Genomic DNA, 25,989 nt, shown 5'->3' with positions numbered 1-25,989 from the left:
GAAAGAGTTTGGAATGTTAGTCTAACTATATAAAACTGATGTGAATAGTATTGCATTAATAGATTAAACAGTCCCTTTACCACTAAGCCAGGATGTGCTGGAAAAACTGTGGCATTTTAGGACCAGAAGTGGGCAGCAAAGTTTGTCCAAGAACAAGCTCAGTTACACACATTTAGTGTTTCCATAACCCCAACCAAGGGAATTTCTGGTCTGGTGCTTCCACTCGTACCTGGCAGGTATACAGGAATACACATACAGTGTAGTGAACACAAAGAGCATTTCAGTGCAACACCTTTATCATTCCTTGTGTTTTACTATTCAAGACATCCTTGCTGATTGGTTAATTTGGCCTTTTGTCGTCCTCAACAGAGCAGGCAACTAAAAAACTGTATGGCTTTCAAGGCCAAATCAGGTACAATCAAGGATAACATAAAAAGGGGACAAACCACCCTTGTAGTGCATGCCTCTAGTCAAGCAGTTCCCAAGCTTTTTTTCCAGGTCCAGAGGAATTCTACAAAATACCCCTCAAAAATAGTTTATTATAAAATGTTGGGGTGTAACTAACTAAGCTTATATCTCTGTTCACTGGCAGAATTAATGCAGGTTGGGGGTCTACATTTAAACCTGGTTGGATTGGATGACTGAGAGATTAAAAAATGAATAGCTTTACAATTTTTTAAATTAGTCATTTATTATAATGAAAAGGTTCATGCTTTCTCCATAGCACATCTGGGCAGTTCTCCTGGAAGCATGGATTTACTTGGTTTTAATCACATGCCACAAATTTCAAACCAATGGCATCACATAAAATTGCATGTGCACGTGGATCAAAGAAGCAAAAGGTTTCAAGAATAAAAAAATAAATAAAAATGTGCAAATCAGTATGATAGAATCCAGACGAACAGAATCCAGACATTGTGCATGTTTTGCATGGGTTTCCATCTTGGATGTCTCGGAATTTGTCAGACCTCACACTTCAGACCTTGCATCAGGAAGGTACAGCGCTATAATTGCCTTGTCTCACTTCGTAAACACCGTTTATTTGCTGTTGTCCTTTCCCATGGACCTGCTGACTACTCTGTCAGTGACTGTCTGCAGTTATGTGTGAACATAATTACTAAGCGCGCCTCTCCAAGCACGTCTGTCAGGTTTAAAAATGAAAACAAAACAATGGCGCTGACTGCAGCTGCAGCAACATTTTTCTGTCCAAGTGTGCGTCATAACTGCTGACAACAAACACTATTGGGACGCTATGTGAAATGATTGGGATGACTTGGACGGAGGCAGCAGGCAGGATATTGGGGTGTTTTGCAGAATGAGTAACATTTTATGGTCCCTGGGCCGGCGTCTTTTTACACACAGGATATAATGCAATAGCCATGGCAGACCAGGGGCATCCCTCTAAACTGTCTGATGGCATGGAAGCAGAGAGAACCACAGGGTAGAAAAAAAGAGAAAGCCACAGCATTTCAAAATGGGGTGGGGGTGAGGGGGGGGGGGGGGGGGTGAAGGAGGAAAGAAAGTGCAATATTTTTAGTCTAAAATTACAACGTTGGAACAGTTGTGCCGCTCGGGTGAGTGTCCCAGGATAGGGATGCCAAAACTCCACCCTAGTCCACTCCCCTGTGCCCTCTCTGTGGCCCTCCTCTCCTCCCTGTGCACCTCTAAAAGGCCCCGCTTCTGGACCTACGCCCCCACCAGTCCCACTCCAGCCTCCGTCCGGTCGGGAAGCACAGGCGACGTCAGCATAAGCCATTCTTATCCTGCATGTGCGGTAAACCGCTTTGATTTGTAGCAAGAGAAAGAGAGAGTGAGAGAGAAAAAGAAAAACACAGGTTATGGTGACACGACCCGGGTGAGCTGGCATGCTTCAGAAGTTCACGAAACTCATCGGATCTGCTCGGTGGATCATTGCCACATGGTGGGGGTATGGGAATGTCAGTGAAAAAGGGTGGAGACGCCCGGCAGATGCGCAGATCAGACTTGGTTCTGTTCCTCAGTGAGAGAAACGGGGAAAGCTGATGAAGCTCAGCCAGGGCAACCACCCACCTAACAGAAAACCACTCATATTTTTCATTCCTTTAGCTCAAACCTACCCCCTAAGATAGGGAAGCTTGTGGCTGTTGCGAGGATGAGTGGGTGTGAGATTATTATTTTTTCTTTTGCACACAACTATTTATGCCAGTTGGAGAATAACATGAGTTTGCAGATACATGCTTGTGTGGCTCAGCATTATTCTTAAATTCACACCAGGCAGAGAGTTTGATCAAATTCAGTAGGGCAGGCTACATACGTTATTGTCACTGGGGCACTGGCTTTTTACAGCCCCAGCCTGGAGCTGTGGGGTCAGGTGGATAAATGCAGCAGGCGGCACGCAGGCTCACCGTGACTCATATTTTCAGCCTCTGCCTGACACTCTGCTTAAGCATTTTGTTTTAATGATTATAACGTTGCTTTATAACTTTACCACTAAGTCTTGCAATAAATCAGACCTCTTTATACGTCTCTTTTAAAGACTGGCATGAAACAAAAGACACAAATTATGAATTAACATGTTTGTGACCTGTTATATCTACATTACATATATACATGTGTGGGGGCATATATTGAGAATCAAAAATAAATAAGTGTGTTTATGTGGATGTGTATGTTTGGCCATTGTCTAATTGGCTGTGGCTCTGTATTGATGTACATAGATCGATGCCTAAAAATGTTTTTTACTACTTCACTTGCATTTCGGAAAGCAAGCCAAAATTGAGGAACGTGAGAGAAAGTCTGTGATGCTTGTGAGAGCAAAAGAATCCGAGAGGCGCAGCAAGCGAGCCTGTACGTTTTAATTAAGTACTCTCATAAAACGTATTTTAAGGCCGCTGCTCAAGTTTTCTGCAAAGCCAACCTGTTTTGAAGTCTCAATATATCCTCTCTGCCTTTCTTCTTCTTCTTTTTTTGAAGTTGTAGCTAAGCCATGCCCTCCCAGAGGAAAAAAATGCTGCTTAGCAGGTATTTGAAATGCAGTTTTTTTTTTTTCCTCTCTCTCTCCCCAAAGGAGGGGGGACTTCTGTGGGACTAGTGATGGAACCTTACTGGATTGGAGGATGGCTTTGCTTGATGTGGCCCCATGCCAAGCCCTTATGTCTTTATATACTGTAAAGAGATGACCAGTCAGATCTGAGTGTGCTTGTGTATCCACTCGCTCTCTCTCTCTCTCTCTCTCTCTCTGTAACCTCCTTTGCAGGCTCCCATCTCTGCATCTCTGTGGTTCCTCTGTGCCGGTACCTCACCACACAAGAAGCGAGCGTCTTCCCTCTCTGAAAAACACCAGGCACGCCACTTGTCTTCTCCTCTGCTTTTCGAAAGGCAGCAGGCGGCTGCGTGAACTCCCTGTCCTCTTCCTCCACTGTGCCGGCGTCTGAAACAGAAAGCATGGCTCAGCAGATGTTCCTGCTCCTGGCATCCATGTGGGCTCTGGCGGGGCTCGTCATGGTGGAGGCGACGTACTACGGCCGCCACATGTACAGCCCGCACGCCAACACCCACGTTCCCAGCCATCGAGCTCCCAGGCGGCACACCAACATGGACAACCAGCTGCCACCAGAAACTCATGCACCGGAGGTGTCGGGGGGACCTGAGATATCCGGGGTGCCTGAGGTTTCCGGGGCCCTTGAAGGACACCGGCCCATCAACGCCAGCCGAGTTTTCTATGGGGTTATGTTTGACGCAGGCAGCACCGGCACCCGCATTCACATCTACAAATTCATCCAGAAGGATCCAGGTATGTTTTCTGTCTTCTCCTTTCTCAGGGTCCCCTGTCAAATGCGGACTCGCCTGCCTTCTCGCCACTTCTTCTTCTCTAAAAGCCTAAAGCTCACAGCTTCTGCCTCCTGGAACACGTGCGAGTCTCCGCAGCCTCTGAGTTTGCAGTGGGGTCATTCGCTGTGTGGTGCAAAAAGCACACAGGAGCTGAACGAGTGGGTGGAAGAAACTGAGAGGCATGTGCAGTGGAGTCAGTGTCAATTCAGCCTCCAATTCCACTTTAAACGCTTTAAACAGACAGTCATCTAATATATAAACAGCCGTCTGCCATTCGTCTTGTCTCTGCCGGAAAAAACTACTGTACTGTGTCTCAGACAGGTCATTCCCGTTAATGATAGAAACTTCAAGCCAGGAGACACCAAAACTGATCATTTGTCCGTCTGGAGAACACCAGCGGTTTTCATCTGGAGTTAAAAGCACAGTTACTTTTTTTATTGCTAAATAGAGTGAATTGCCATTTGCATAAATAATCATTTCTGATGGAGACCACATTATAATGTCTCATTTGTGGCAACAGATATTACAGAATTCTCCCTTTCTCTTTCAGTTGGACTTCCAGTGCTGGACAATGAGATGTACCACGCTGTCAAGCCGGGACTCTCTGCATATGCAGATAAGCCAGAAGAGGTAAGTTCAATTTTCCAGGGAAATTATGAACCACTACTGCGCCTTTTTCCTGACAGGTCGCAGAAGTGAAACTGTAGTCATTTTCCATGTGGAATCGTGTGATAATAGCGGATCCGAGTTAGCTCACAGAGCTTTGAACTTTCATTCAGACACAAGTATGAGGCCGGCATGCCAGACCATCCACAAAACATCATTTTAACTTTGCTGCCTCAGTCATTTTCATGGAACTCTATATACTTTTCCAGTCTGGTGATGGCCGTGTAATGACAGTTGATTTTTCCGACTGCTGCACTGCTGCTGGGTTAGTTCCTCAACTATGCAACCACCAAGTGGCAAGCTGACAAAAATATAGCCTTATGGAACTCTGCTGGTATTGAAGGCAGTGCATTTAAAGATCTATGAAGGTGAAGACATTATCCACCAGAATTCATGTTTTGTTTGATCTTCCCAAGGGTGGGGAGACCATCCGGCTACTGCTGAGGGTGGCTAAGAAGACTATCCCCAAACCAGAGTGGCCACATACCCCTGTAGTTCTGAAAGCCACCGCTGGCCTTCGGCTGCTGCCCCCTGAGAAAGCGAAAGCCCTCTTGGATGAGGTGAGACCATTTTTCATTTTTTTGTATTGTGTCTGACAAGCCCACCAATCTAGCAAAAATGGCAGGGCGGAGGGGAACTGATGACCACAAAGTGTTGGACTGGGTGAGAAAATCCAGACGGTGGATCTGGAGAGGCAGCAGGAGCAGCTGTTCTGAGGCTGTCTGAAGTGGCTGGGTAGGGGAAGGCTGTGTTTTGAATTATTGTATTTCGTGTGGCCACACAAGCCACCCTTGTGGTTTTATGCTCCCCCTCCTGCGCCAGCCTGAGACAATATTGCCTTGAGACAGATTCAGCATCCACTCGGTACCTCATCCAGCACGTTTCTGGTCAGATAGGTCAAGAAATCAGAAAAGACACCAGAAACCAATAAAACATTTTGTCCACAGCTGGGGTTTCATTTAAAGACAAGAGTGGCTAAGCCCCAACCTGAATGAATATATTATTCTGTCCACAGGTTAAAGAGGTCTTTGATGAATCCCCGTTCTTTGTGCCAAGCGACAGTGTGTCCATCATGAATGGCACAAATGAAGGTAGGAATTCATTGCAATTTTGCCGACAGACAGTAATTCATTTTAAATTGCCCTGCGTTGGCAGCAGGTGTTGAAGGTGTCTGTGGATTGCGGTGAACGGGGCATAAAAGTCTGTGATTTAAAAGTGTGGCTAAATGAACTGACCATGTCTGAAAGGGCCTCCCACGCCCAGGCATTGAATGACCTTGTACATTTATTATTTTGCCAGATGCACAATCACGTATGAGTCCTTTGTTGCTTCAAGACACAAATTGTTCACGCCCCAGATCTCGGACTAAATGATTCAAAGCTTAGAGTTGTAGCGTTTCAGCTTGGCTCATCATGTTTAGGCTGCTTGCTATGTATCCTCGCTCTCCTGTTTATATGAATGACCTTATAAATTACCTCTGTAAAATCCTACTGGAAGGCAAACAGTAAGCAGGGAAATCTCACAGGTCTGTGTTCTTTCGTTCTCCCTCTTGCCTTTCGTCTGCAGGCATCTTGGCGTGGGTGACTGTAAACTTCTTGACAGGTGAGGAGACGCCACTCGTGTTTTGCTACGTTGGTGCAAACTGCTCTGGGTCGGGCTGGGTGGGAACATGCAAACACACACACACACACACACACACACACACACACACACACACACACAAACAGAGTAAAGCCATGCCAGTCTCCCAACATGACTCACCTCTTACCATCTGCAGTCTCCCTGCCGCACATTTCCCACGTTGTACTGGTGTGGAAGACGCAGGAACGCAGTTTATTCCCCCATTAGCAGCCCCAAACAAAGGGCCCACTCTGCTCATGTTGGCCATGAGGCTCCACATGCCTGCACTGTTAAAACCTGTGAGAATGACGCCCTGTTGCATCTGCCGGTAACCCAGGATATAGATAGACCGGGTAGCGTTCAGTATTGTCTTGCACCTTTTTTTTCTCCTCTGGTTGCACAAAGTATGCTGGCTTACTTGACTGGGTGCGTATTTTCAGGCCACCTGTATGCCAAGACGAAGAAGACAGTGGGCATCTTGGACTTGGGTGGAGGCTCCACCCAGATCACTTTTCTGCCAAAGTCTAAGGTTGGTTAAAAAAAAATAAAGAAAAATGCTGTGAATCCTTACTCTAGATGAAATTAGTTGTACACTCGTACCAGTAATGCGTTGATAAATGTCAACATTTCCATCCTAAGAACTCATGCTATAGTACCTTCCGCCACAATCACATGCTCGGAGAATGAATGCAACTCTGCAGAAGTGAGAGAGATCAGCAGATTTATAATAGACACTTGCAACTGCTGACTTGTGACCTCTCTCCTCACCAAGAAAACTGTGATGACGGCCCCGCCCAGCTACATAGCCAGATTCGACATGTTCAACGACACATACGAGCTGTACACCCACAGGTAAATGGCTAGCTCAGGAATATTTACTCATGATTGGACTCAAGATTGGACTCATGTGTACTGATCTGTGGCATGTGTTGAACCTGTTTCTGCAGCTACTTAGGCAATGGGATTGTTGCAGCACGACTGGCCACTCTTGGTGCCCTCGGTGCTGATGGTAATGAGTGGAATTCCCTCATAATTTCCATGAATCCATGCCGTGAATGTGCATTCGGTAATGACTTGGTAAACTGTGCTCAGGTCTCGACTGGAAGGTTTTCACAAGTTCGTGCCTGCCAAAGAAGTTCAGAGAAGACTGCACCTTTGGGGACCTCACATACAAAGTCAGCGGGATTCCAGATGGTAAGAACCCACACGGCCCAAAAAGTCCCCCACAATCTTCTGGCAGTATTTCAGCTGTGACATTAATGGGAAGAAACGGGCTTTGTAGTTTATGTTAGTGGGACAGTAGGTGGAACAATAGCTATCAATTAAGTTAACACTGCATGCGGTATTTGAGTGGAACTGACTTCATTCGGCTGTCATCTTGACTCAAAGGTAATTGGCAAGCTCCGGGGAGGCTTACACCACTCGTCTGGTGTAATCCTCCGCCTCCTGGCAGATGCTTGAGCAATAATACAGCAGCAAATGCTGTATTTAAGAGAAATGAAAATTGTTGGTTCACTCCCCAGATAATGCAGCCCTCTCTTACCACAATCATGTAGCCAAAAGATACTGGTTAGGTCACACGCATGGAATTTTCCCTTCACCCTGTTCTGCCTTCTTTTACAAAATCTAACAAGGGGCTTGATACGGAGCGCTCACAATTATGTGGTCATGCACAGCTAAGAGCTGCTCATGTCAGAACAGGTTTTTTTTTGTTTTTTTATTTTTAACCTCAGGGTCCTTGAATTCATTAAGACTTCTCTTGGCTCTCTACTATATGGTGACTCCAGAAGGGGTGTCTCACCGTAGACCTATCATGTGAACAAAAACGATTTAAGCATCAGTAATATTACACGGCACATTCTGTGTTCTTCATCCCCGTGCTTTTTTGTTTGTCACAGTGCTATAAACAGTGGCCTTCAACATGCCTTTGAAATGGCTGCCTTTCCAGCTTGGCCTTGTGATTATAATTACCTTTGAATTCCACTGTGTGTTGGTTTTGGGAGGCTGAACTCTCTGAACTGCTTTAAAATTTCTTAATTACTGTCACCCTGTGCTTAAGTTTTGGGATTGGCCAAGATAATGTTGAGTGGGCGACTCCATACAAAGGTTTCCCAGGAGAACATCACTTTTCCCACACTAACATAATGTTATACAGAAATATTTGAACTAAATATTGCTAGTCTGACTTTTTAAATATTTAAATGATAGCCATACCATTACTAAATAAAACATTTTATGGAATAACTAAAAGATTCAGCACTACAAACAAACAAAAAAATGCATATATGTACAGAAATGATTTTTTTGGCCAAGCAGGATATATGGTGTGCCCCCGCCCCTTTCTGTTGTCCTGTGTGCTGTGCTCCCATTGGCTATAGCTTATCAGGGATTCGATTGTTTGCAGGCTATGCCGGCTACAAGCTTTGCTACCATGAAGTGATGCGAGTAGTGAAGGGCATTATCCACCAACCTTTTGAGGTGAAAGGCAACAGCGTCTTCTTTGCGTTCTCCTACTATTATGACAGAGCTGTGGAGTCAGGTCTGATTGGTAAGTGGACGTTATGTCTGTTTCTTCTCTAACATGTGTACTAGGGTTTTAAATGCTACTCCCTCATTAGATAACTCAATTTTCTCAATTTGTTCTTGGGGTTTGCACATCTGATCCATGGGTTATCCCAAAAGCCTACATCTCAGAGTTAGGAAACTGTATAATTAAATTCCATGTTGTCTTTATCCCATTTCCAGATGGCACTCGGGGTGGTGTTGTCGAAGTCAGGGATTTCAAGAAGAGGGCCAAGGAAGGTGAGACCTGCCACCTCTGGACTCCAGATTTTCTTCTCTCTGTTCGATTTGTACAGTCCGCTATGTGCAAACATAAACTCCCTGTGCTTATTTGCATTTGCGAGACCACTAACAATCACACAAGCTTCCCAAAACGACAACCCTATCGCCACAGGTCCTTCCTGCAAAAGCACACCCCGATCCTTCACAAACACGAACACTCCGGCCAGTCTGTGCCCCCCCCTGACCTCACCAGGCACTTTCTGTGCAGTTTTCATGCGGCCAGGCAACACGAACATGCGAAAAGTGGTACACGTGCTCAAGTGTCACTCAGCGTGCACAGACACACAGACCATGTTTGCCCAGACAGTATTTGACATTTATGTTTGAGAGCAAAGTAACGTGGCAGTTATGACGTTTTGGCTGATTTACTGGAGTGCGTGGAAGAGCTGAGGTCCTGGCTGCACCACATTTAATCGCTGTATCAGGTGCACCGGTGCCTTATGTAAGCTCTGTTTGCTCAGTGAGAACACTGTTGCACAGGCCCATGTTTGGCACGAGAGGTAGACCTGGAGCTTGAGCTTGTGCACGTGCGCACACACACACAGCCAGCCAGCCAGCGGGGCAAGACACAGGGAGCACCCTGTGACTGTTTGCTTGGCATCAGCCCCCCCTGTGGCTTGGCAGGCATGTGCAGACCCTATGACTCTACGTAGCTCTTCACACACCCCCATTGTCCAGTCAGTTAGAGCAAAAGCAAAACTTTAGGGGATGTGACACCTTTTTGGCTCCGCTGCTAAATGCACTTGGGTTTTTTTTTTTTTTCCAACAGTGTGCAACAAAATGACCAAATACAGAGCAATCAACCCCTTCTTGTGCATGGACATGACATACATCACCTGCCTACTGAAAGAGGGCTTTGGGTTCAAAGACAGTACAGTACTACAGGTGAGTTACCTGAGCGCACAATTAAAAAGTGGTTGAGTAGCTGGAGAGCCTAACTGAGGTCATATTTGTTGTTCTTCTCTACTGTAGCTCACAAAGAAGGTGAACAATGTAGAGACGAGCTGGGCCCTGGGCGCCACCTTTGATCACTTGCACAACCTGAATATTCACTAAGGCACAAGCGAGACCGTCGGCCCGCTCTGCTGAGTCCAGACCTGCTGTTCCATCACCACCGACCCCTCTGTTCCAGCACATCTTCCTCCATCACTTGTTGACCTTTTTGACAGAGAGAAATCACTATATTTTTGTAACGTCAGCAAAGCCACATGGCTGTTTCTACTGTATGTCTAACCTGAAAAAAAAAAAAAAAAAAAAGTGTCACATGTATGGCAGTTTTCTCGCATACTGTTATGTTGTGCTTCAGTTTAATATAATTGCTGGAGTATGGTTAACTGGAACAGGGTATGGCTATCATGTTCAATCGATGAGGATATTCAGGTGCAGTTGAGCAGTTTCCCCATCGCTTCACTTACTCAGGTAATAACGGCATTTTAAATTTCATATGCAAACAAAAAAAAAAAAAAAACGAGACAAGTTCATGGCTATTTGTGCGAGCACTGTTGATCTTTGTGAAATATGACTTTTTGTAAAAGTATTATTTCCTGATGTATTTTATATGTATTACATGCATTTTGTGCAAACCAGCATAATTAGTTTCTTTTAACCTTCTTATACTGTTTGTATCTTGAAAGTTTTAACTTTTACTCTGAATTATGTAAATTACACTTCAATGTATATATATATATATATATATATATTTGTGTAGCGGCGATGCTGATTTTTGCTTTAAACTATATATGTAATCCATAAACACTCTGTCCCATGCTGATATCTGAGACCTGAAATATATAAATCATTCTATACTGCTTGTGTCATGGTAAGGCAAAACTTCTGCTGGCTTTTTTATGTTGACTGGTCAGTGCAATGTAAATGCAAATATGTAAAGACAGTAAAAGATCTGTATGACTATGCTGTATGTGTATAACATGTTAAAAATAAAACAAAACTAAAAGCTATGCAGGTTAAAAGTGGGAATATTCATTTGATATTTTCTATAGGCTGATGGATTGTGGTAAAATTCATTTCAAGTTATTCACTGCATTCAGCATTTAAGTATCAGCGTTATAGAAGGCTACAGAACCCAATTTAAAAACTCTCAACTTGGCATGTCACATTTTCACCCTAAGCAAGGACAAACCTGCTAATTTAAAAATAAATTATATTTAGTACCAAATATATTTCTTAAATGGAAAAAAGAAATCAAGACATTAATACACTTTCAAAGTTCTTACCATCAGGGCATGATGGAGATCATGTTCTCGTGTACAACACCATGTAACTCATGTGGCTTCCTTGTGCTGCATGGCATCCCCTCTGGGTTACCACAGGATTAGTGGTTACCGCTTAGCTCCAGTGAACCCATTTTTAAACATATATGCAAATCACCACAAAAGAGAATGCAGAGACTACATTAAATATAATTTATTAATTTACATTCTTTTACATGATTACATTTCGTGGACTGTGTCATCATTCCATCTTGGCTCCACAGACCCATCAAACAGCCAGCACAGGTCTAGTCTCTCATTTGCTTGCATAGGCTATAATCTGCTCCTGTGGAGGACACAAGGAACAATATCATTAAACAACTGTCAGCTGTACTTAAGGCATGAAACTATGTATTAACTTCTAAAATCTGGAGGCTAGAATTTCACTTTCAAGACTACTCAAAAATCTGAAGGCCCAGTTGCACTTTATTCCTGTAAAGAATCATACAACGGTCATTTTCCGCAAGCAACAGGGCATGCATTAAAAGCTGCATTCACTGCACATGCCCTACAAGAACAAACTAGGTTCAACTCCAATGAACATGAGTAATATTCCAAAACTGCCTCCACAATGATGTTTTAAACCTACGTCAAAGAACTTATGACTAGTAGAACTTTGGGGCTCCCAGTGAGAAAAAGAAAAGCCTTTTTACAAAGCAGTTACGGTTACGTGGGTCGAAATCACTTAGTAGGGGAATGAAGCCATAGTGCATGAGTGGTGTGTAATAAAGAGCAGTGTGAAAACACAAGCCAACACCGCTATGCAGAGAGCTCTGCCTGGGCCAGGCCAACAACCCCACCCACACACTTTGGGTAACAGTAAATTTGGGGGCTAAACTTAGTCGGGCCTAGTAGTAGTCCTTGGTCCATGGAAATTACAGGCATGGATGAAGAGTAGAGGGATGTAATCATGGAGGACAGAACAGGATGGCAGGGAGGGGGATGGGATGGAATCAAAGTAGATGGAGACCGTGAGTTGGAGAAAGTGGAGAAAACAAAGGGTGGGGTGGAACAAGGAGACAGATGAAGGCAAAGGCCAAACAGAAGAAAGCAGGAAAAATACACAGTGCATCAAATGTGGCTTCAAAACTCATCTGGTGGTTTTGCCTGCCCACCCAGGCATTTGCTTAACTCCACCAAGTCAATAATCGAAAATCATCAGGAAATCAAAAACAAATACATGAATAGCCGATCAGTCCTATTTAAAAATTATTTGAGTGAGTTGACAAATGACCTAAAGCTAATTTCGAAAAAACACTTAAAAAATAGAAGAGTTCTAAGAGGTCTTGGGAAGCAGAGAGGGGAAGAGACCAAAAGGTAACATTGAATCCAACTTGGGAGCAGAAACAGTAAACCTCAGTACATGAAATACCATACTTTCAGAGGAGGCAGTGCGTTGGTGGCTTGCAGTCCGAACGTCCTCAGCAGCACCATGGGGGCTGAGTTTGTGGAGTAGAGGCGTTTCATGAGGTCGATTGCAGCCATCATGGGCAGGTTGTGTCTCTGCCTCTCAGTCTCATATTCTAACAGGTGCTGCATGGCTCCTGAAGAGCAATACAGTTGTATGAGCATGTGACTAAGCATAACAATAAATAGCTCCACATCATGTTATTGAATAAGCATAATGAATACACTAATATTAGTTTGTGCAGAATATTACTTAGCAACCAATGAATTGAATCAATGGCTCATAGTCATCTTCAGTCTGATCTGACTGGCAAAACAGGGGGGGAAGAAAAAAAAAAAAAAAAAAAAAAAGCTAATCGCAGCATTTCCATTTGTGGGTGAAGGAATTGTACACACAGTTCTTGGTAAATTGGGGGAAAACAAATCTCTCAAGGATGCCTGGACGAAACGGTGGTATTTTTTATATTAAGGTTCAACAGAGTCCTGGTGTCAGTCATGGAAAAAAGCTCATGAAAAACCACAGGGAACTTTGTTGGGAAGGGAAGTAGCACAAACCCAAAGCTTCAGGTATGGAATTATTGAAAGCCTTAACCAGCAATGGCTGAAGCCATTCTGAAAACCAGTAAGCTGTAAATTTAGAGAGGCATTTGACCTTAAGTGAACTGAACCGATCTGCGGCGCTGCTGTGTCGCTGTAGAATGAATTCACACAACAGGAAGGGCTAACTCTTTTAGGATTCTGTTCATTTCTAAATCCCCACAAATGCTAAAAGAGCAAATCAAATGACACAGAAGGATGTTGAAATGTAGCTCATTTGGCATGAGGCCCTGCATGTGCATTGCATATAGAACTTCAAGAATTTGCTCAAAGGCTCAAAGGCTCAAAAAAAAAAAAAAAAATGCAGGACCCCTCTTAATTCCCCCCTATGTTTGACATATTTCATTTAAAGAAATAAATAAATCTGACAGACTTCTGCCAGCAATGTTCTTTTTGGAGAGCAGCAACCCTGCCGTGCACACAGTTGCTGTTCTGTGTTCTGAACTTGCAAAACATTAACTTGTGAGCAGTCTTTAGTTGCTTAGAAGATATCTTGGGTTCCTCTGTGACATGCTTTGCTCTTGGAGTTGTCATTGTTGGTTGGTCACTCCAGAGGAGTGTAACAGTGGTTTTGAATTTTCTCCTTTTCTGACCATTCGGTCGGACTGAATTGCTGGATTAAACTTTTCCAGCCAGATGAGCATCACTGACAAATCTCGGTTTCATTAATAATACAGTATGCCCACACACACACACAACAATAATTCCACTGATTAAATACTAATACTAAATCACACGTTTGGCACCTCATAGAAATAGTTTAATTGGTTTCTCTTCAACTGCTACAAGATAATCATCAGAAAATTCTAAAGGGATCACTTCTGTATGTTCTCTGAAACAGTTATGGAGTCATTAGTATATTCTGTGGTTGATGTCTACAACAGAACATTATGAAACAAATGTCACTTACCCAAGTCTTTCCCATTAAAAGCTGCCTGGCTGAGGATTTTTGTAAGGCAGGCCACGTCCCCAAATCCTAGATTGGCACCTTGGCCAGCCAAAGGATGAACACGATGTGCAGCATCCCTGAGGACAGAGACAGTCCAAAAACAAACATTAAATTCTGCTGTTTAATGGACAATAGCTATTATAAAAGAAACGATGTTCACGCAAGTGCAAGACCAGAACTGTAAACAAAGGAAGCCGAGGCACGTCCAAAAACATCAGTGGCAAGGTCAGTTAGGAAACCTTCAAACCCAAGCATGCACAATCCTGACGATGACCTTCATAATCACCACAGCCTCCAATACCACAAAAGCCCATCACGACCAGTAGTTGCTATGTTTGAACTTCCAGTGCCTAGTTTTGCATGGCAAGACTCCACAAAACCAGCCAGTCTTTCTTTTCCCACACATCCCATTGTGCATAATCTCATGCATCAAAGTGTCATGTTTGTGTCCAGCATCAAACCACCTTACTGCGTTGGTAAAATGTTATGTGGGACAAATAACAGTTTACATACATACATAAAAAAAAATCTCTCTTCAGTGTCTGTGACTGGCAGGGGTTTATAAATGTCCAGACAGGCAAGTTGACTGGTACTGTACCCACCCCACCAAGGCGACTCGGTGTCGGATGTATTCTGCAGCATGCCCCAGGCCTAGTGGGAACATGACGCGGCTCTTAGGACCAATACCAGCCACACTGGGGGGCAGTTGACGTGTGGAAGTGCCGGATGGCATCAAGACGGAGAGGGCGGTTCTGAACAGAGATCCGGCGGTCTCCACCAGCTCAGAGTGGTTCTCATTACACCACTGTTGGTAAAGAGAGAGAACATTACTGGGACACAACAAGTCAGCAAACAGCGGTGATGTGAGTATGACGGAGATGGGATTATCAGTATGTCTAATCAACTTCCTTATGAATAAAGATAAGAGAAATATAGGTATAAACAAACTTTTCTTCCTAGAAGAAATGCACTTTCCCTGTTCCGCTAAAAAGTTCCTGCTCCCTTTTACCTCAGTAAACACAAACATCAAAACACAAAGCCATGGGTAATTAAAATACGAATCTGACCAGGCTGTGAATTTGAATCGGTTTGGTTTAAAAAAAAAAAAAAATTCCATCCAGTAATGACCATCACTGGCAGACCATTGGTTTTAATTAGCAAACCAGGCAAAAGCTCTGCATGACTCACATTCACAACCCTGTGACCAGCGGTGCCCTGTAAAAATAGAGGGCTTGGGAAACCCAGAGTTTCTTTAAGGAAATGTGGAGAGGTGTCAGTGGAGCAGGTTCAGGCCACCGAGGCCTAAATTGTTCACATCGGGGAAGGTTTATAGGAGAAAAGCTCACTTGCATCAACACAAATGTTGATAACATTGCGCTGCAGTATTTCTGTAACAGCCAATATTCTAACCACTTCATCCACGCTGGCCAAGATTGGTCATGGAGATCTGCAAGGACATTTTGCATCCTTGCTTGATGGTAAAATCTTCATTACGCACTTGTAATTTAATTTCCACTATAAACACATGCAAAAAAGCTTAAAATGTGAGTGTGATAAATTTTGTGATCTCACAAAAGCGGAATTGATTGAGTCCACAAAGCTCTCCTCATCCAGGTTCAGGAGTTCCTCTGCATGCCGATGGCTAGTGGACCACACGAGTGAGCTCTGTGTGTCTGACAGCTTCCTCACAAAAGAGAGAGGCAGACATTCAAAATTCAACAAATAGTTTAAAGCAAAATTCAGCATTGCCGCAACACAAACATGGTTACACACACGTAGTGGAGATGAAATATGGAAGTCAAATGTATCAGAGCAGATGTCTGAAACTCACCGGCAGCATCGCTATAGGTCCAGTTGGAAGAAACCTTTGCCAGGCAACATTGTTCTCTGTGGGCTATCATTAAAAACAGAAAACTGTTGGAGAAGTGTAAGGACATTCAAATAATATGTTTATTTGTGTTTAATCTTTTGACATGAAGCAAACTTTTTTTTATTTTGCTAATATTTTCAACAATTGTAAAGGTTAATTCATGAAAATTAATGAACATGTAACTTAATGAAGCTTGAAGTTGAAAAGCAGGTTATCCCCCAAAAAAGTAAGGCTAAAGATTTCAGAGCAAATAAAGAAAAATAAACTGACATCATAATGAATTATTACAAAATGTGCTGTGCTGTTTATCAGATATAAACCTCATCAGTTACAGAGCAAGTAGTCACACACATCTTACTTCAGACAGATAAAGCACAGCTACTACAGCCGACTGCTCATAGTTCCACTTCACCGTGGGAATCCCAGCTTCCTGACGAACCATGGAATTGGGTCCATCAGCTCCTATCTGAAAATCATAGGTTAAAACTTACAAATGAAGTGTTTTTAATTATATATGACTGCAATAGGTTTAAAGAGACAAGGCAGAGAGAGGAGATTCACTCACAAGCAGTTTTGTCTGCAGTGTCTGTCCATTGGCCAGGGTCACCTGAACCCATGGGATGGATTCAGCTGCCTGGTGTGACATTGGCCAAATGTATTTAACCACCTTAGTTTTGTACTTCACTTCCACCTGGTCTGAAAGAAAACAAATTATTTTAATAATACAAGTCCAACAAGACATTGACTGACAAACATTCCTATTGGACATGAGAAAATTTATTTAGCTGCGCTTTTATATAAAACAACTTGCAAGTGAGGAGCAGCACTCAATATGCAGAACACTGGGAGCCCTAGGAGCACAGATCATTTGAATTGGAGAGCACTCAGAGGTGAAGTAGGACATTCATATTAAGGGCATGTGCAAATTAGGCTGTAGCCACTTGGGGGAAAATGGCTCACTCGTAATAGATGGGATTTGAAGAGATGCTTGAAGAGTGTTGTGATAATGGCTGGCAGCTCATTCCACAATCACGTAAACCACAGATGAGTGCAGGTCCACAGGGTGGACTTGTATTTCCTTATGTTTATGGCAACAGGACATGATGTCCCATGGAGAAATGCTGAATTCGGGCGGAGTTCAAGCAGCAGTAGACATGCATTTGTAGCTTAAATTTGGTTCAGGTGGAGAAACAAGTGTTAAAAAAAAAAAAAAAAAAAAAGAGAACTGACAGTGTATCAGTACTGACCATGTCACATGCACTAATGGCACAGGGTTTTCAGTCCTTTTAATTTTGGCAAAAAGAAAATTCCCCACATACTTCACAAATTTAGGCTTTGTTGGAAAAACAAAGTCATTAAAGGGAACAGAGGAGAAAAAAACGAAACTAATCTTGGCGAGTGTAAACCAGCGTCCACGCATGAGCCCAAACGTCAGAAAGTCCTATAGTCATATGATTGGTTAAGTGCTACGTTTGGTGCAAAACCTGTACCACGGCATCACACTATCCCAGTCACAAACGTGGTGGTTCGACGCAAAATGTTATAGAGGTGGTGCTATGGCCATAAAACTTCATGCAAAAATGGATGGTGTAAAGACGTTTTGGAACCTGGTCCAGCAGGAACCTGGGTGGAGATTCAACACGCTTCCAATTGCACATTGGGGTAGCTCAAAAACAAAAACAAAAAAAAAAAAAAAAAACACTATTCCAAATAACATTTTGGTGAAAATTGGCTTACAAAAAAACACACCCTTCCCACATTCACACACAAGTTTCCCTCAGTGTAGGACTTATCCCCTTGTGCTTGGCACAGCTTGGAGAAAAGAGGAAAAGAGTGTTTGGCTGTGATGTGTGAAGAGAGGAAGATCTGGTTTTCCTGTTTCTTTTCTTCATACTCATGGTCCCACAGAGAGGCTCCTAAATGAGCTCCTAATAAATGTTTATCTTCGAGCAGACCATGCTACACTCCATGTTCTTACCACAGCCAACATTCACTGAGAGAAAAGCTAAAGGTAGTAGACCAAAAAAAAAAAAAAAAAAAAACCTCTTTCATGGAATCACTGCAGCCCATCTCTCCGACATGAAAGGACCCAGAATTACGCCAGACTTGGGAGTCGGCCCCATCCACAACCTGACTGCTGCTTCTTCAAACACGAGCGACAAATGCTGGCCTCTCTGGACATTGGAAAGAGAAGTGGCTACAAAACCAGCCGGCAGACGTGCGTGTGTGGTGCTCTGTGTTTTTATGCAGTGCATCAATGGCGAAAAAGAAACCAGGAAAAACAAAATAAAAAAAGGACTCAAAAGGCAGAGGAAAATAACTCACAAGGACACTCACGTGCTGCAGCCGAACATCTGTAAAATTCAAGACATTTTACAGTCCAACTCTTGCCAGCTCCGTTTTCGTTTGTAACCTCAGAAAATCTTTCCTAATTATACCAGCAGTACACTGTAGGGCTCTTGTCAGCACTTCATGTGTCCGAGATGGGTATGGATGCTACTGATTAAAAGTCGCGTGGCCTTTTTTTTTTTTTTTTTTTTAAATGGGTTACTGGACCACTGCACGTGTCTGTGCATGGCATCCGGTCTCGTGCAGCTCTGAGTGTTTGCTGGCAGAAAATGTGCAGCATGATGGGAATAGCAGTACGAAAACATGGACATGTACAAAGTGGGCCTCAGGAAAATAGCTGGACACAAAGAAAAGGCTTGTGGTGGCACCATGTGGCAGGCCAGACCCCAACCCTTTCCACAAAAAAAAACCCTGAATGGGAAGTGAAACAAAACAAAAAACAGGCATGAGCACAGATAAGAGGGCACAACATCCTGGCACATAATTCTTTATGTAATAAGCATTTCTATTTTAATTTCTGTTGGACCTGTGTGGCTACATAAAAGAAAAATTGCAAATACCCACGCAAAAGATATAACGTCTGAATTGGCCCTAAAACTTTGTCACCAACCTCATGTAGGGATTACATCTGGCTAGAACAGATGTAATCCATCTGTGTCATAGGTAAGACCCCACATAGGAAGTAAACTAATTGCTTTGATGTATTATGTACAAATTATTCACAGGGAATAATGTGTTCATGTTGACTGGACTATTTAAAGAGGGTTAAAGATGTCAGCTGCCTGAGCAGGTCTTTCATAGCCATCCATGCTACTTGGCCAAGTTTGTCTGCATGAGTCCCTTTAAATGTAGGCATGAGAGTTGCTGCATGAATAAACATGACTTTAAAAAAAAAAAAAAAAAAAAAATCATATGAAAGAAACCAAAAAGGGTCACATGGCTTCTCTGTTTACAGACACTGCATTTAGGGTACAAATATAATATTGCTACACAGCTTCAAATTATATGCTTGCAGCAGAATACGAGAAAATAACATTTAAACAAAGAGAATTAAAGTAACTGGCATGAATTAAAAATGCAAAACAGAAAGCTACTGAGAGTCCTTAGCAAAATCTGACTGATGAAAAAGACAATGCTGTATCTAGTTTGAAATTTTTTCATTCTAGTTTCTAAGGTATTGCTCTTCAGTAATTCATTTTGATGTTCTTTATGCTTTATATTTATGCTCCCGAGAGGTATTGCAGCAGAAGATCAACCAGTCTGGTTTGGAAAATGTTTAGGCTGGACGCCCTTCCTGATGCAACCCTCCCCATTTAACCGGGCTTAGGACAGACACCAAGAAATGCACTGTGAGTGATTCACTTTGATAATTTACATTTATGGCATTTGCCAGATGCCCTTATCCAGATGGACGTGCTTTCATGTTGAAGTAATAAGTTCTGGTTCACAATGACTCAAACAAAGAATACAATCATTTTATTCACTCTGTTGTAGTTTTTTCTTGTTCTAAGGAGAAAAATCTTAAGCTGTTGTTTGAAAATATTCAGAAGAGTCTAGAAGAGTGTCTTCCTCATACATTCAGTGGTGGAGGGACCAGGCGAACAGTACTGGAGGGTTGGAGAGTGTGAGGTGTAGTCCAAGGTATAAAAAGTAGTATGGTGCTTGGCTTTGAAGGCCTGCATCAGTATTTTGAATCTGATGTGGGCAGCTACTGAGAGCCAGTGGACTGAGTGTAGCAGTGGGGTGGTGTAAGAGGATTGGGAAGGTTGAAAACCTGTATTAGTTGCAGAAGCCGGATGGCATTCACAGGTAGACCAACTAGAATGGAGTTACTGAAATCCAGTCCTAAGAATACTAGAGATAGAACAAGTATCAGGGTGGCCTGTGTAATATATATAGGGCGGATCTGTCTAATATTGTAGAGAAGGAATCTACATGAGCAGGAAAGTCTGGTGATGAGAGTTGAGAAGAAGAGTTTGCGGTCTATAGTTACTCCAAAGTTGAGTGCAGTTGAAGGAGAGATCTGAAAGTCGATCAGGTAAATAGCAAGATCCTGATGTGGGGGGAAAAATATGCTGGAATGAATATTAGTTCTGTTTTGGTGAGATTGAGTTTTCGATGATGGGCTGCACAGATGAAATGCCAGTTAGACATGCAGAGATTTTGGAAGCGGCATGTATATCTGAGGGAGAAAAAGAGAAGATGATTTGTATATCATTGGCATAGCAGTGATAGGATAACCCATGTGAGGAAATTACCTCACCAAGTGATCTTGTGAAGATGGAAAAAAGGAGGGGACTGAGTACCCATCCGTTACTGACACCAGTGGAGAGTCTGCATGAAGCAGATATGGATCATTTCCAAGTGACTCGGTAAGACCACTCATCAAGGTAGGAAGCAAACCATTTTAATGCTGAGCTCCAAATTCCAAGACCCTTAAAGATGGAAAGGAGTCTTATGGTTAACTGTATCAAATGCTGTAGAGAGATCAAGGAGAATAAGAACAGATGAGTTTTGCTGATCTGGCTGCCTGTAGCTTCTCAGAAACAGCAAGAAGCACTGTCTCTGTACAATGAAGCCAGACTGGTTGGGATCTAGGAGGATGTTCTCAAGGACTGGAAGTACACTGGCTGTTATAAAGACAGATGGTACATGAATAGATTTAATTGAACCATTTATGACATGAGAAATGAAGGAGATAAGGTCAAGAGAGATCATTTAGAGTATTATGGAAGGGAATTGGATCCAGTGGAGAGGTGGTTGGATTGCCTGTAGATATTTACATTTACATTTACAGCATTTATCAGATGCCCTTATCCAGAGCGACTTACAATAAGTAGTTACAGGGACAGTCCCCCATTGGAGCAACTTAGGGTTAAGTGTCTTGCTCAGGGACACAATGGTAGTAAGTGGGGTTTGAACCTGGGTCTTCAGGTTCATAGGCGAGTGTGTTACCCACTAGGCTACTTCCACCCTAGATATGATCTGGAATATTTCATCTGATGTGAGTTTTGAAAATTGTTCTAGGACAGTTAGCAAGTCTTCAGGGGGTAGACTGGGGTTTGTGTAGTTGAAGTGACTAAGTATTTAAGTTTGCTGAGCTTTAATATTTACAGCATTTGGGAGACACTTATGATCAATTTATTCTATTTTGCTCTATTTTGCTCTATGCGGGCAGTGGTGGCCTAGCGGTTAAGGAAGCGGCCCCGTAATCAGAAGGTTGCTGGTTCGAATCCCGATCCGCCAAGGTGCAACTGAGGTGCCACTGAGCAAAGCACCTTCCCCACACACTGCTCCCCGGGCGCTTGTCATGGCTCCCCACTGCTCACTCAGGGTGATGGGTTAAATGCAGAGGACAAATTTCACTTTGTGCACTGTGTGCTGCGCTGCTGTGTATCACGTGTGACAATCACTTCACTTTCTATTGAAATATTTCACAAAAGGAAGGTTTTTAGCTTCCGTTTGAAGATATTTAGTAAACATCTAGTCAAAGTTCACAAAGCAATGGAGTAGTGTGGGAGAATTTTGGAGGGTTGAAAACCTTAACAAAAATGTTCATAGTTTTTTATTGAACTTTTTATTCAAATATAAGAAATTTACCAGTCAGAGTCTGCAGCTGTTTGGTGAGGGCAGCCACAATGACGTCGTTCTCCACGATGTAGGCCATCTCGTCGTGCAGATTCTCCTTATCGAACGTGATGAGTGCATCTGAGCAGGCATCCCAGACCTAAGGGAAGGGCTCAATTATTCCTGCGGTTTACAACTCAACCCTTAAACATACTACACAGGTCCTATTTTTAGACTTCCAAAAAGGCTCAGGCTTCTCCAAACGAGAGGAACACATCAAAGTGAATCGGCATCATTCAAGAGTTTGGCCTGGGCCTGAAAACCAAACTTCAAACTGAGTCCTGCAAAAGGCCACCAACACCCTTCTGGTTCCATGCTTGACTTGGAAGGCTCACTGAGGCAGGCAGGCAATATGAAATACCATACTTTATGTGGATTTATGGCTGTATTTTTAGCTGTGCAAATAACAAATAACAAAACACATGAACATTACAGGGGAGAGATTCACATGTGTTTGTTTTGTTTTGCAGAAGACCTTCTCCAGGCTCAAAAACCATGTTGGGTTTAAGTACAAGCCTGATATGGCCAGTGATGTGCTTTTTGGGGAAACTTGAAGTGCTTGTAACTATGGTGACAGATCCTATCTGTCAAGGGAAGCAGCTTCCATAAAGTTGCTGTGTTTGGTCCCTTGTTGCAGCCACTAATGGCGGTGGGGTTTTCTTCTGCATCTTTACAATATAACCAGCCTCAAAAAGGTTTTTTTCCCAATACAAAAAACAAACACTTATACTGCAGGCTGTTGCTATGCAGTGCCAGCCAGCAGCAAATTAACATTTTTTTTTTCTTTTTTTTTTTTACATGACCTGTCTGTTGCCAGGATACCCAACACGTGAACACACCACTTAGCTGAATGGCAAAACTGATAACTCATCAAAGAACCTCCAAATGTTTTAAAACATTGAGTATAGTACGTGGCATTTCGCAAACCCGCTTTTCACTTTTCCCTCCAAAACCACCGAAGCTTAATTGGAGGCCGACAAGAAACCTTGTTAAGCCAATCTTGGGGCACTGCAATTCTGTCCCTTGTTTAGACACACTCACAGAGATGGAGAGAGAAAATGTATATTGGCATGAGGTGTAACAACACGCAAAATTTTATGATGACATCCTTCTGTGCCCAAAAAAACCACAGGATTTCTTTTTGGGCACATAATGGCCACATCTGACAGGAAGGACCCATACCACGTCCGCAGCGGTGCAGTCCGCAAGGGACGGTTTACAGCTGACATCCATGCTGCCCTGCTGTTATTCACATGAATCTTCCTAATTAAAAGGTCACATGGCAAGAGTGCCTATTTGAAACGGCCGCTGAGATTTATGAGTGCCGCATTTAAGATCCCATTCTAATAAATAAACGAACTTAACCAGAATGTCTCTTCACCAGGGGTTATCATTTCTTTAATTTATCTTTTAGCTTCAAAGGCTGTGGGGAACTGGAGTTTATCCATGGCAAGACAAACTCTATGCTGGGTTTGGCAATGGTTCATTTCCCAAATCCAGTTTTTAACACAAGCAATTAAACAGCCACTGGGTTTGTGGACTTATTACTACTTATTACTAAACTGAAAAAAAAAACAAGCTTTAAAACAGCACTGTCTACATTTTGTATGAACATCTATGCAAGTTCATACAAAATGTATCTAGAACTCACCACTCAGAACAGCCTTTTAGCTTTATTGATTTTAACGATCTGAGACAAATTTTCAAAGAGCCCAGTTTTACTATGTGCACAAAAGTCAAAGGTTAAAGCCAAACCAACCTGCATTTTTTGATAAGGCTTGCATCTTAGGTTCAAAATATGATCCCAGGCTCCAAGACCTAGGGGGGAAAATGTCCCATATTTTGTCAAAATAATGTACATTAATTCAACAGCATTGGTTATTGCAAAACACAAAGTTACTGATAGGTCAAAAAAATGTTCTTGTGTTGTTCAGAGAAAATGAGCAATGTCACATTAGGTTAGGATAAAGTACTGTTGATCCTGCTGAACAAGATTTTTTTTGTTCTTGAAAGAAATGTAAAAAAAGTAGAATCACATGCCAGAATTAAAAAAATATATATATAAAACGAAAAGACACTGCCTCAAAAGCAAAATCCTGATAATTGTTAATACAGCTATTAATCTTAAAATTCAAACCAAACCAATGATAAACTAAGAAATTGCACAGGTCATTTCTCTTTCTCACACTCACACACACACACCCATGCCTGTCCACATTCTGACAGACACACATGTGCACAGATACACATTTATGATCCCTTATTAAGCCACAAGCTAGATGACAGTACGTACCTCTGACCTACTTTCAGGGAATCTTTTTTGCACAACCTGTACCTCTCAGGCATGATTACAGGGTGCAGACACCATAACAGGGATGCTATCATTGGAGCAGATTTTCTTTTTCCTGCTCTGTGTCCTTTGATTAGACATAACCCTTACATTCCTGTATACATTCTCATTTGGGCCTGACATGCACATCACCCAGGTTCAAATAGACCAAATACACAACACAACATGACAAGCCCATTCAGAGAATTCACAGCTATGTATGTGTGTGATCAATGACACAAGCATCCTGCTTTCTTCTCAAAGCAGGTGACCTTCCTCAAACTTGAACGAGGGGGACAAAGATTGTCCTATGATTATTTACGCACCTTCTTGAAATCAAGACTACTTTGCAATGTACTAAACTGAAGTAAAATTTTCAGTCATATGAATGGGAAATTTTTTATCCTTTTGTCAGGGTTTTATTATTGAGGATTTATGGACTATAGGTGGGCACAGTAAACAATTGTAAGCATTGATAAAATATTTTAATCTTCTGATGGTGCTTTGATTAAAATTAAATTGCCATATCACTATCAAGGCTCTACTGACAACCGGGCCACATTTTAAAATGATGCGTGACTATATGGTACCGCTGAGAAGGTTTGATGAACCGGGGCTGATGGAGCTGACGCGTGTGCTGTAGGCCTCTGGAACCTGGTCCATCTCCTTCTTATGGCCTGCTTCAAGCAGAAGGATCTTCTTCCCCTCCAAGTTTGGATCCATTCCTGTACAAGAAAGAAAGCCAATGAAAACCCCCAACACATACCATTCGTACATTCACAGTCAATGCTGCATGTTTCCAGAGAAATTGGACGGTTGCCAGTGAATGCCCTGCAGTCAGGCATCCTGGTACCATGCGAACACGAAATTCCACTTGCTGCATGTTAATTGTACCCTACTTATTTTAGCAATTCGGAGTAAAGCATAAATTGTAAATTCACCCAAAAGCCGCAATTGCAGACTAACGTTGCGAGGACATAGTTTATTCGCTGCCTCAGACAAAATGACGGCTTCACCTTTATGTGGGGAAGGATGGGGTCAGGGAAAGTGAGGACCATTTAACTTGACCCTTTGAAGCCCTGACTACACAGCGTTTTTTTTTTTTTTTTTGAGGGAGCACGGCATCTTTCAACGGGGACTCACCTAAGGAACAGGCCATTGCAGTCCCCACCATGCCTCCTCCTGATATCACCACGTCGTAAACGTCATTTTCGGCGTCCGCACAACTCGAGAAGTTCCAGCGGAGGAGCCGAGCTCCGTGGAGACCGATGCAGCTCACGGCAGACTTGGCTTTGACCAGAGCGTACATTTTCCTGAATGAAGCGCGGAATGCTCGACAGAGTCTCCTTGAACGCGTCCTGTTATCAACTTTATCCGGCCATGTTATATTATGTCACGCGCAGATTCAACACGCATCCCGTCACAACAAACCAATGGCAACTAAAACTCAATTTAACCCACTGGTCTGAAGGGTAAAACAACGCCAAATACAAACAACTCCAATTATAATTTGGTAAGAAAATTCACATTTTAAAAGAGAAGAAAGGTTAAAAAAAGCGCCCCGCCTTGACGTATTTGGCTCTTCTTCGCTACAAGCGTGAACGTCGCGCTTCGCAGCATCGGTGCCTCTGCGCCACCTATCGGCAAGGAG

General features: G+C 42.8%; 2 protein-coding genes across 2 annotated transcripts; one reads left to right on the top strand and one right to left on the bottom strand.

Moving 5' to 3' along the window:
* Positions 1-3,180: 3,180 nt before the first annotated feature.
* On the top strand, positions 3,181-10,898 carry entpd5a (ectonucleoside triphosphate diphosphohydrolase 5a). Its single transcript, XM_028972110.1, has 13 exons — positions 3,181-3,772; positions 4,361-4,440; positions 4,893-5,036; positions 5,492-5,567; positions 6,043-6,078; positions 6,537-6,625; positions 6,869-6,948; positions 7,044-7,105; positions 7,189-7,290; positions 8,501-8,644; positions 8,842-8,898; positions 9,710-9,825; positions 9,913-10,898. Exons 1-13 carry the CDS (start codon positions 3,424-3,426, stop codon positions 9,994-9,996), a joined length of 1,419 nt encoding a protein of 472 aa, XP_028827943.1. The 5' UTR covers positions 3,181-3,423; the 3' UTR covers positions 9,997-10,898.
* A 451-nt stretch (positions 10,899-11,349) lies between these two features.
* On the bottom strand, positions 11,350-25,953 carry coq6 (coenzyme Q6 monooxygenase). The gene is made up of 12 exons (XM_028972123.1): positions 25,482-25,953; positions 24,929-25,063; positions 23,769-23,827; positions 21,983-22,109; positions 16,599-16,729; positions 16,392-16,499; positions 15,995-16,057; positions 15,736-15,843; positions 14,766-14,968; positions 14,125-14,240; positions 12,588-12,754; positions 11,350-11,496 (listed from the first exon to the last, which is right to left on the bottom strand). The coding sequence occupies exons 1-12, from the start codon at positions 25,645-25,647 to the stop codon at positions 11,467-11,469; spliced, it is 1,413 nt and encodes a 470-aa protein (XP_028827956.1). The 5' UTR covers positions 25,648-25,953; the 3' UTR covers positions 11,350-11,466.
* Positions 25,954-25,989: the final 36 nt, after the last annotated feature.

Source organism: Denticeps clupeoides, chromosome 1, assembly GCF_900700375.1.
Source record: "Denticeps clupeoides chromosome 1, fDenClu1.1, whole genome shotgun sequence".
Taxonomy (NCBI): domain Eukaryota; kingdom Metazoa; phylum Chordata; class Actinopteri; order Clupeiformes; family Denticipitidae; genus Denticeps; species Denticeps clupeoides.
The sequence above is the reverse complement of the archived record's forward strand: the minus strand, read 5'-3'. Positions and strand labels throughout refer to the sequence as shown.

What these genes read in the sequence shown, in the direction of transcription:
- coq6 (XM_028972123.1), bottom strand. Translation starts at nt 25,647, where the DNA reads ATGTACGCTCTGGTCAAAGCCAAGTCTGCCGTGAGCTGCATCGGTCTC. An exon ending in GACCTATAGCGATGCTGCCG is followed by an intron (nt 15,844 to 15,994) that starts GTGAGTTTCAGA and finishes TTTGTGAGGAAG; the next exon opens with CTGTCAGACACACAGAGCTC. An exon ending in ACGCACTGCCTCCTCTGAAA is followed by an intron (nt 11,497 to 12,587) that starts GTATGGTATTTC and finishes TGTCCTCCACAG; the next exon opens with GAGCAGATTATAGCCTATGC.
- entpd5a (XM_028972110.1), top strand. Translation starts at nt 3,424, where the DNA reads ATGGCTCAGCAGATGTTCCTGCTCCTGGCATCCATGTGGGCTCTGGCG. An exon ending in TACGAGCTGTACACCCACAG is followed by an intron (nt 6,949 to 7,043) that starts GTAAATGGCTAG and finishes CTGTTTCTGCAG; the next exon opens with CTACTTAGGCAATGGGATTG. An exon ending in TGGTGCCCTCGGTGCTGATG is followed by an intron (nt 7,106 to 7,188) that starts GTAATGAGTGGA and finishes AACTGTGCTCAG; the next exon opens with GTCTCGACTGGAAGGTTTTC.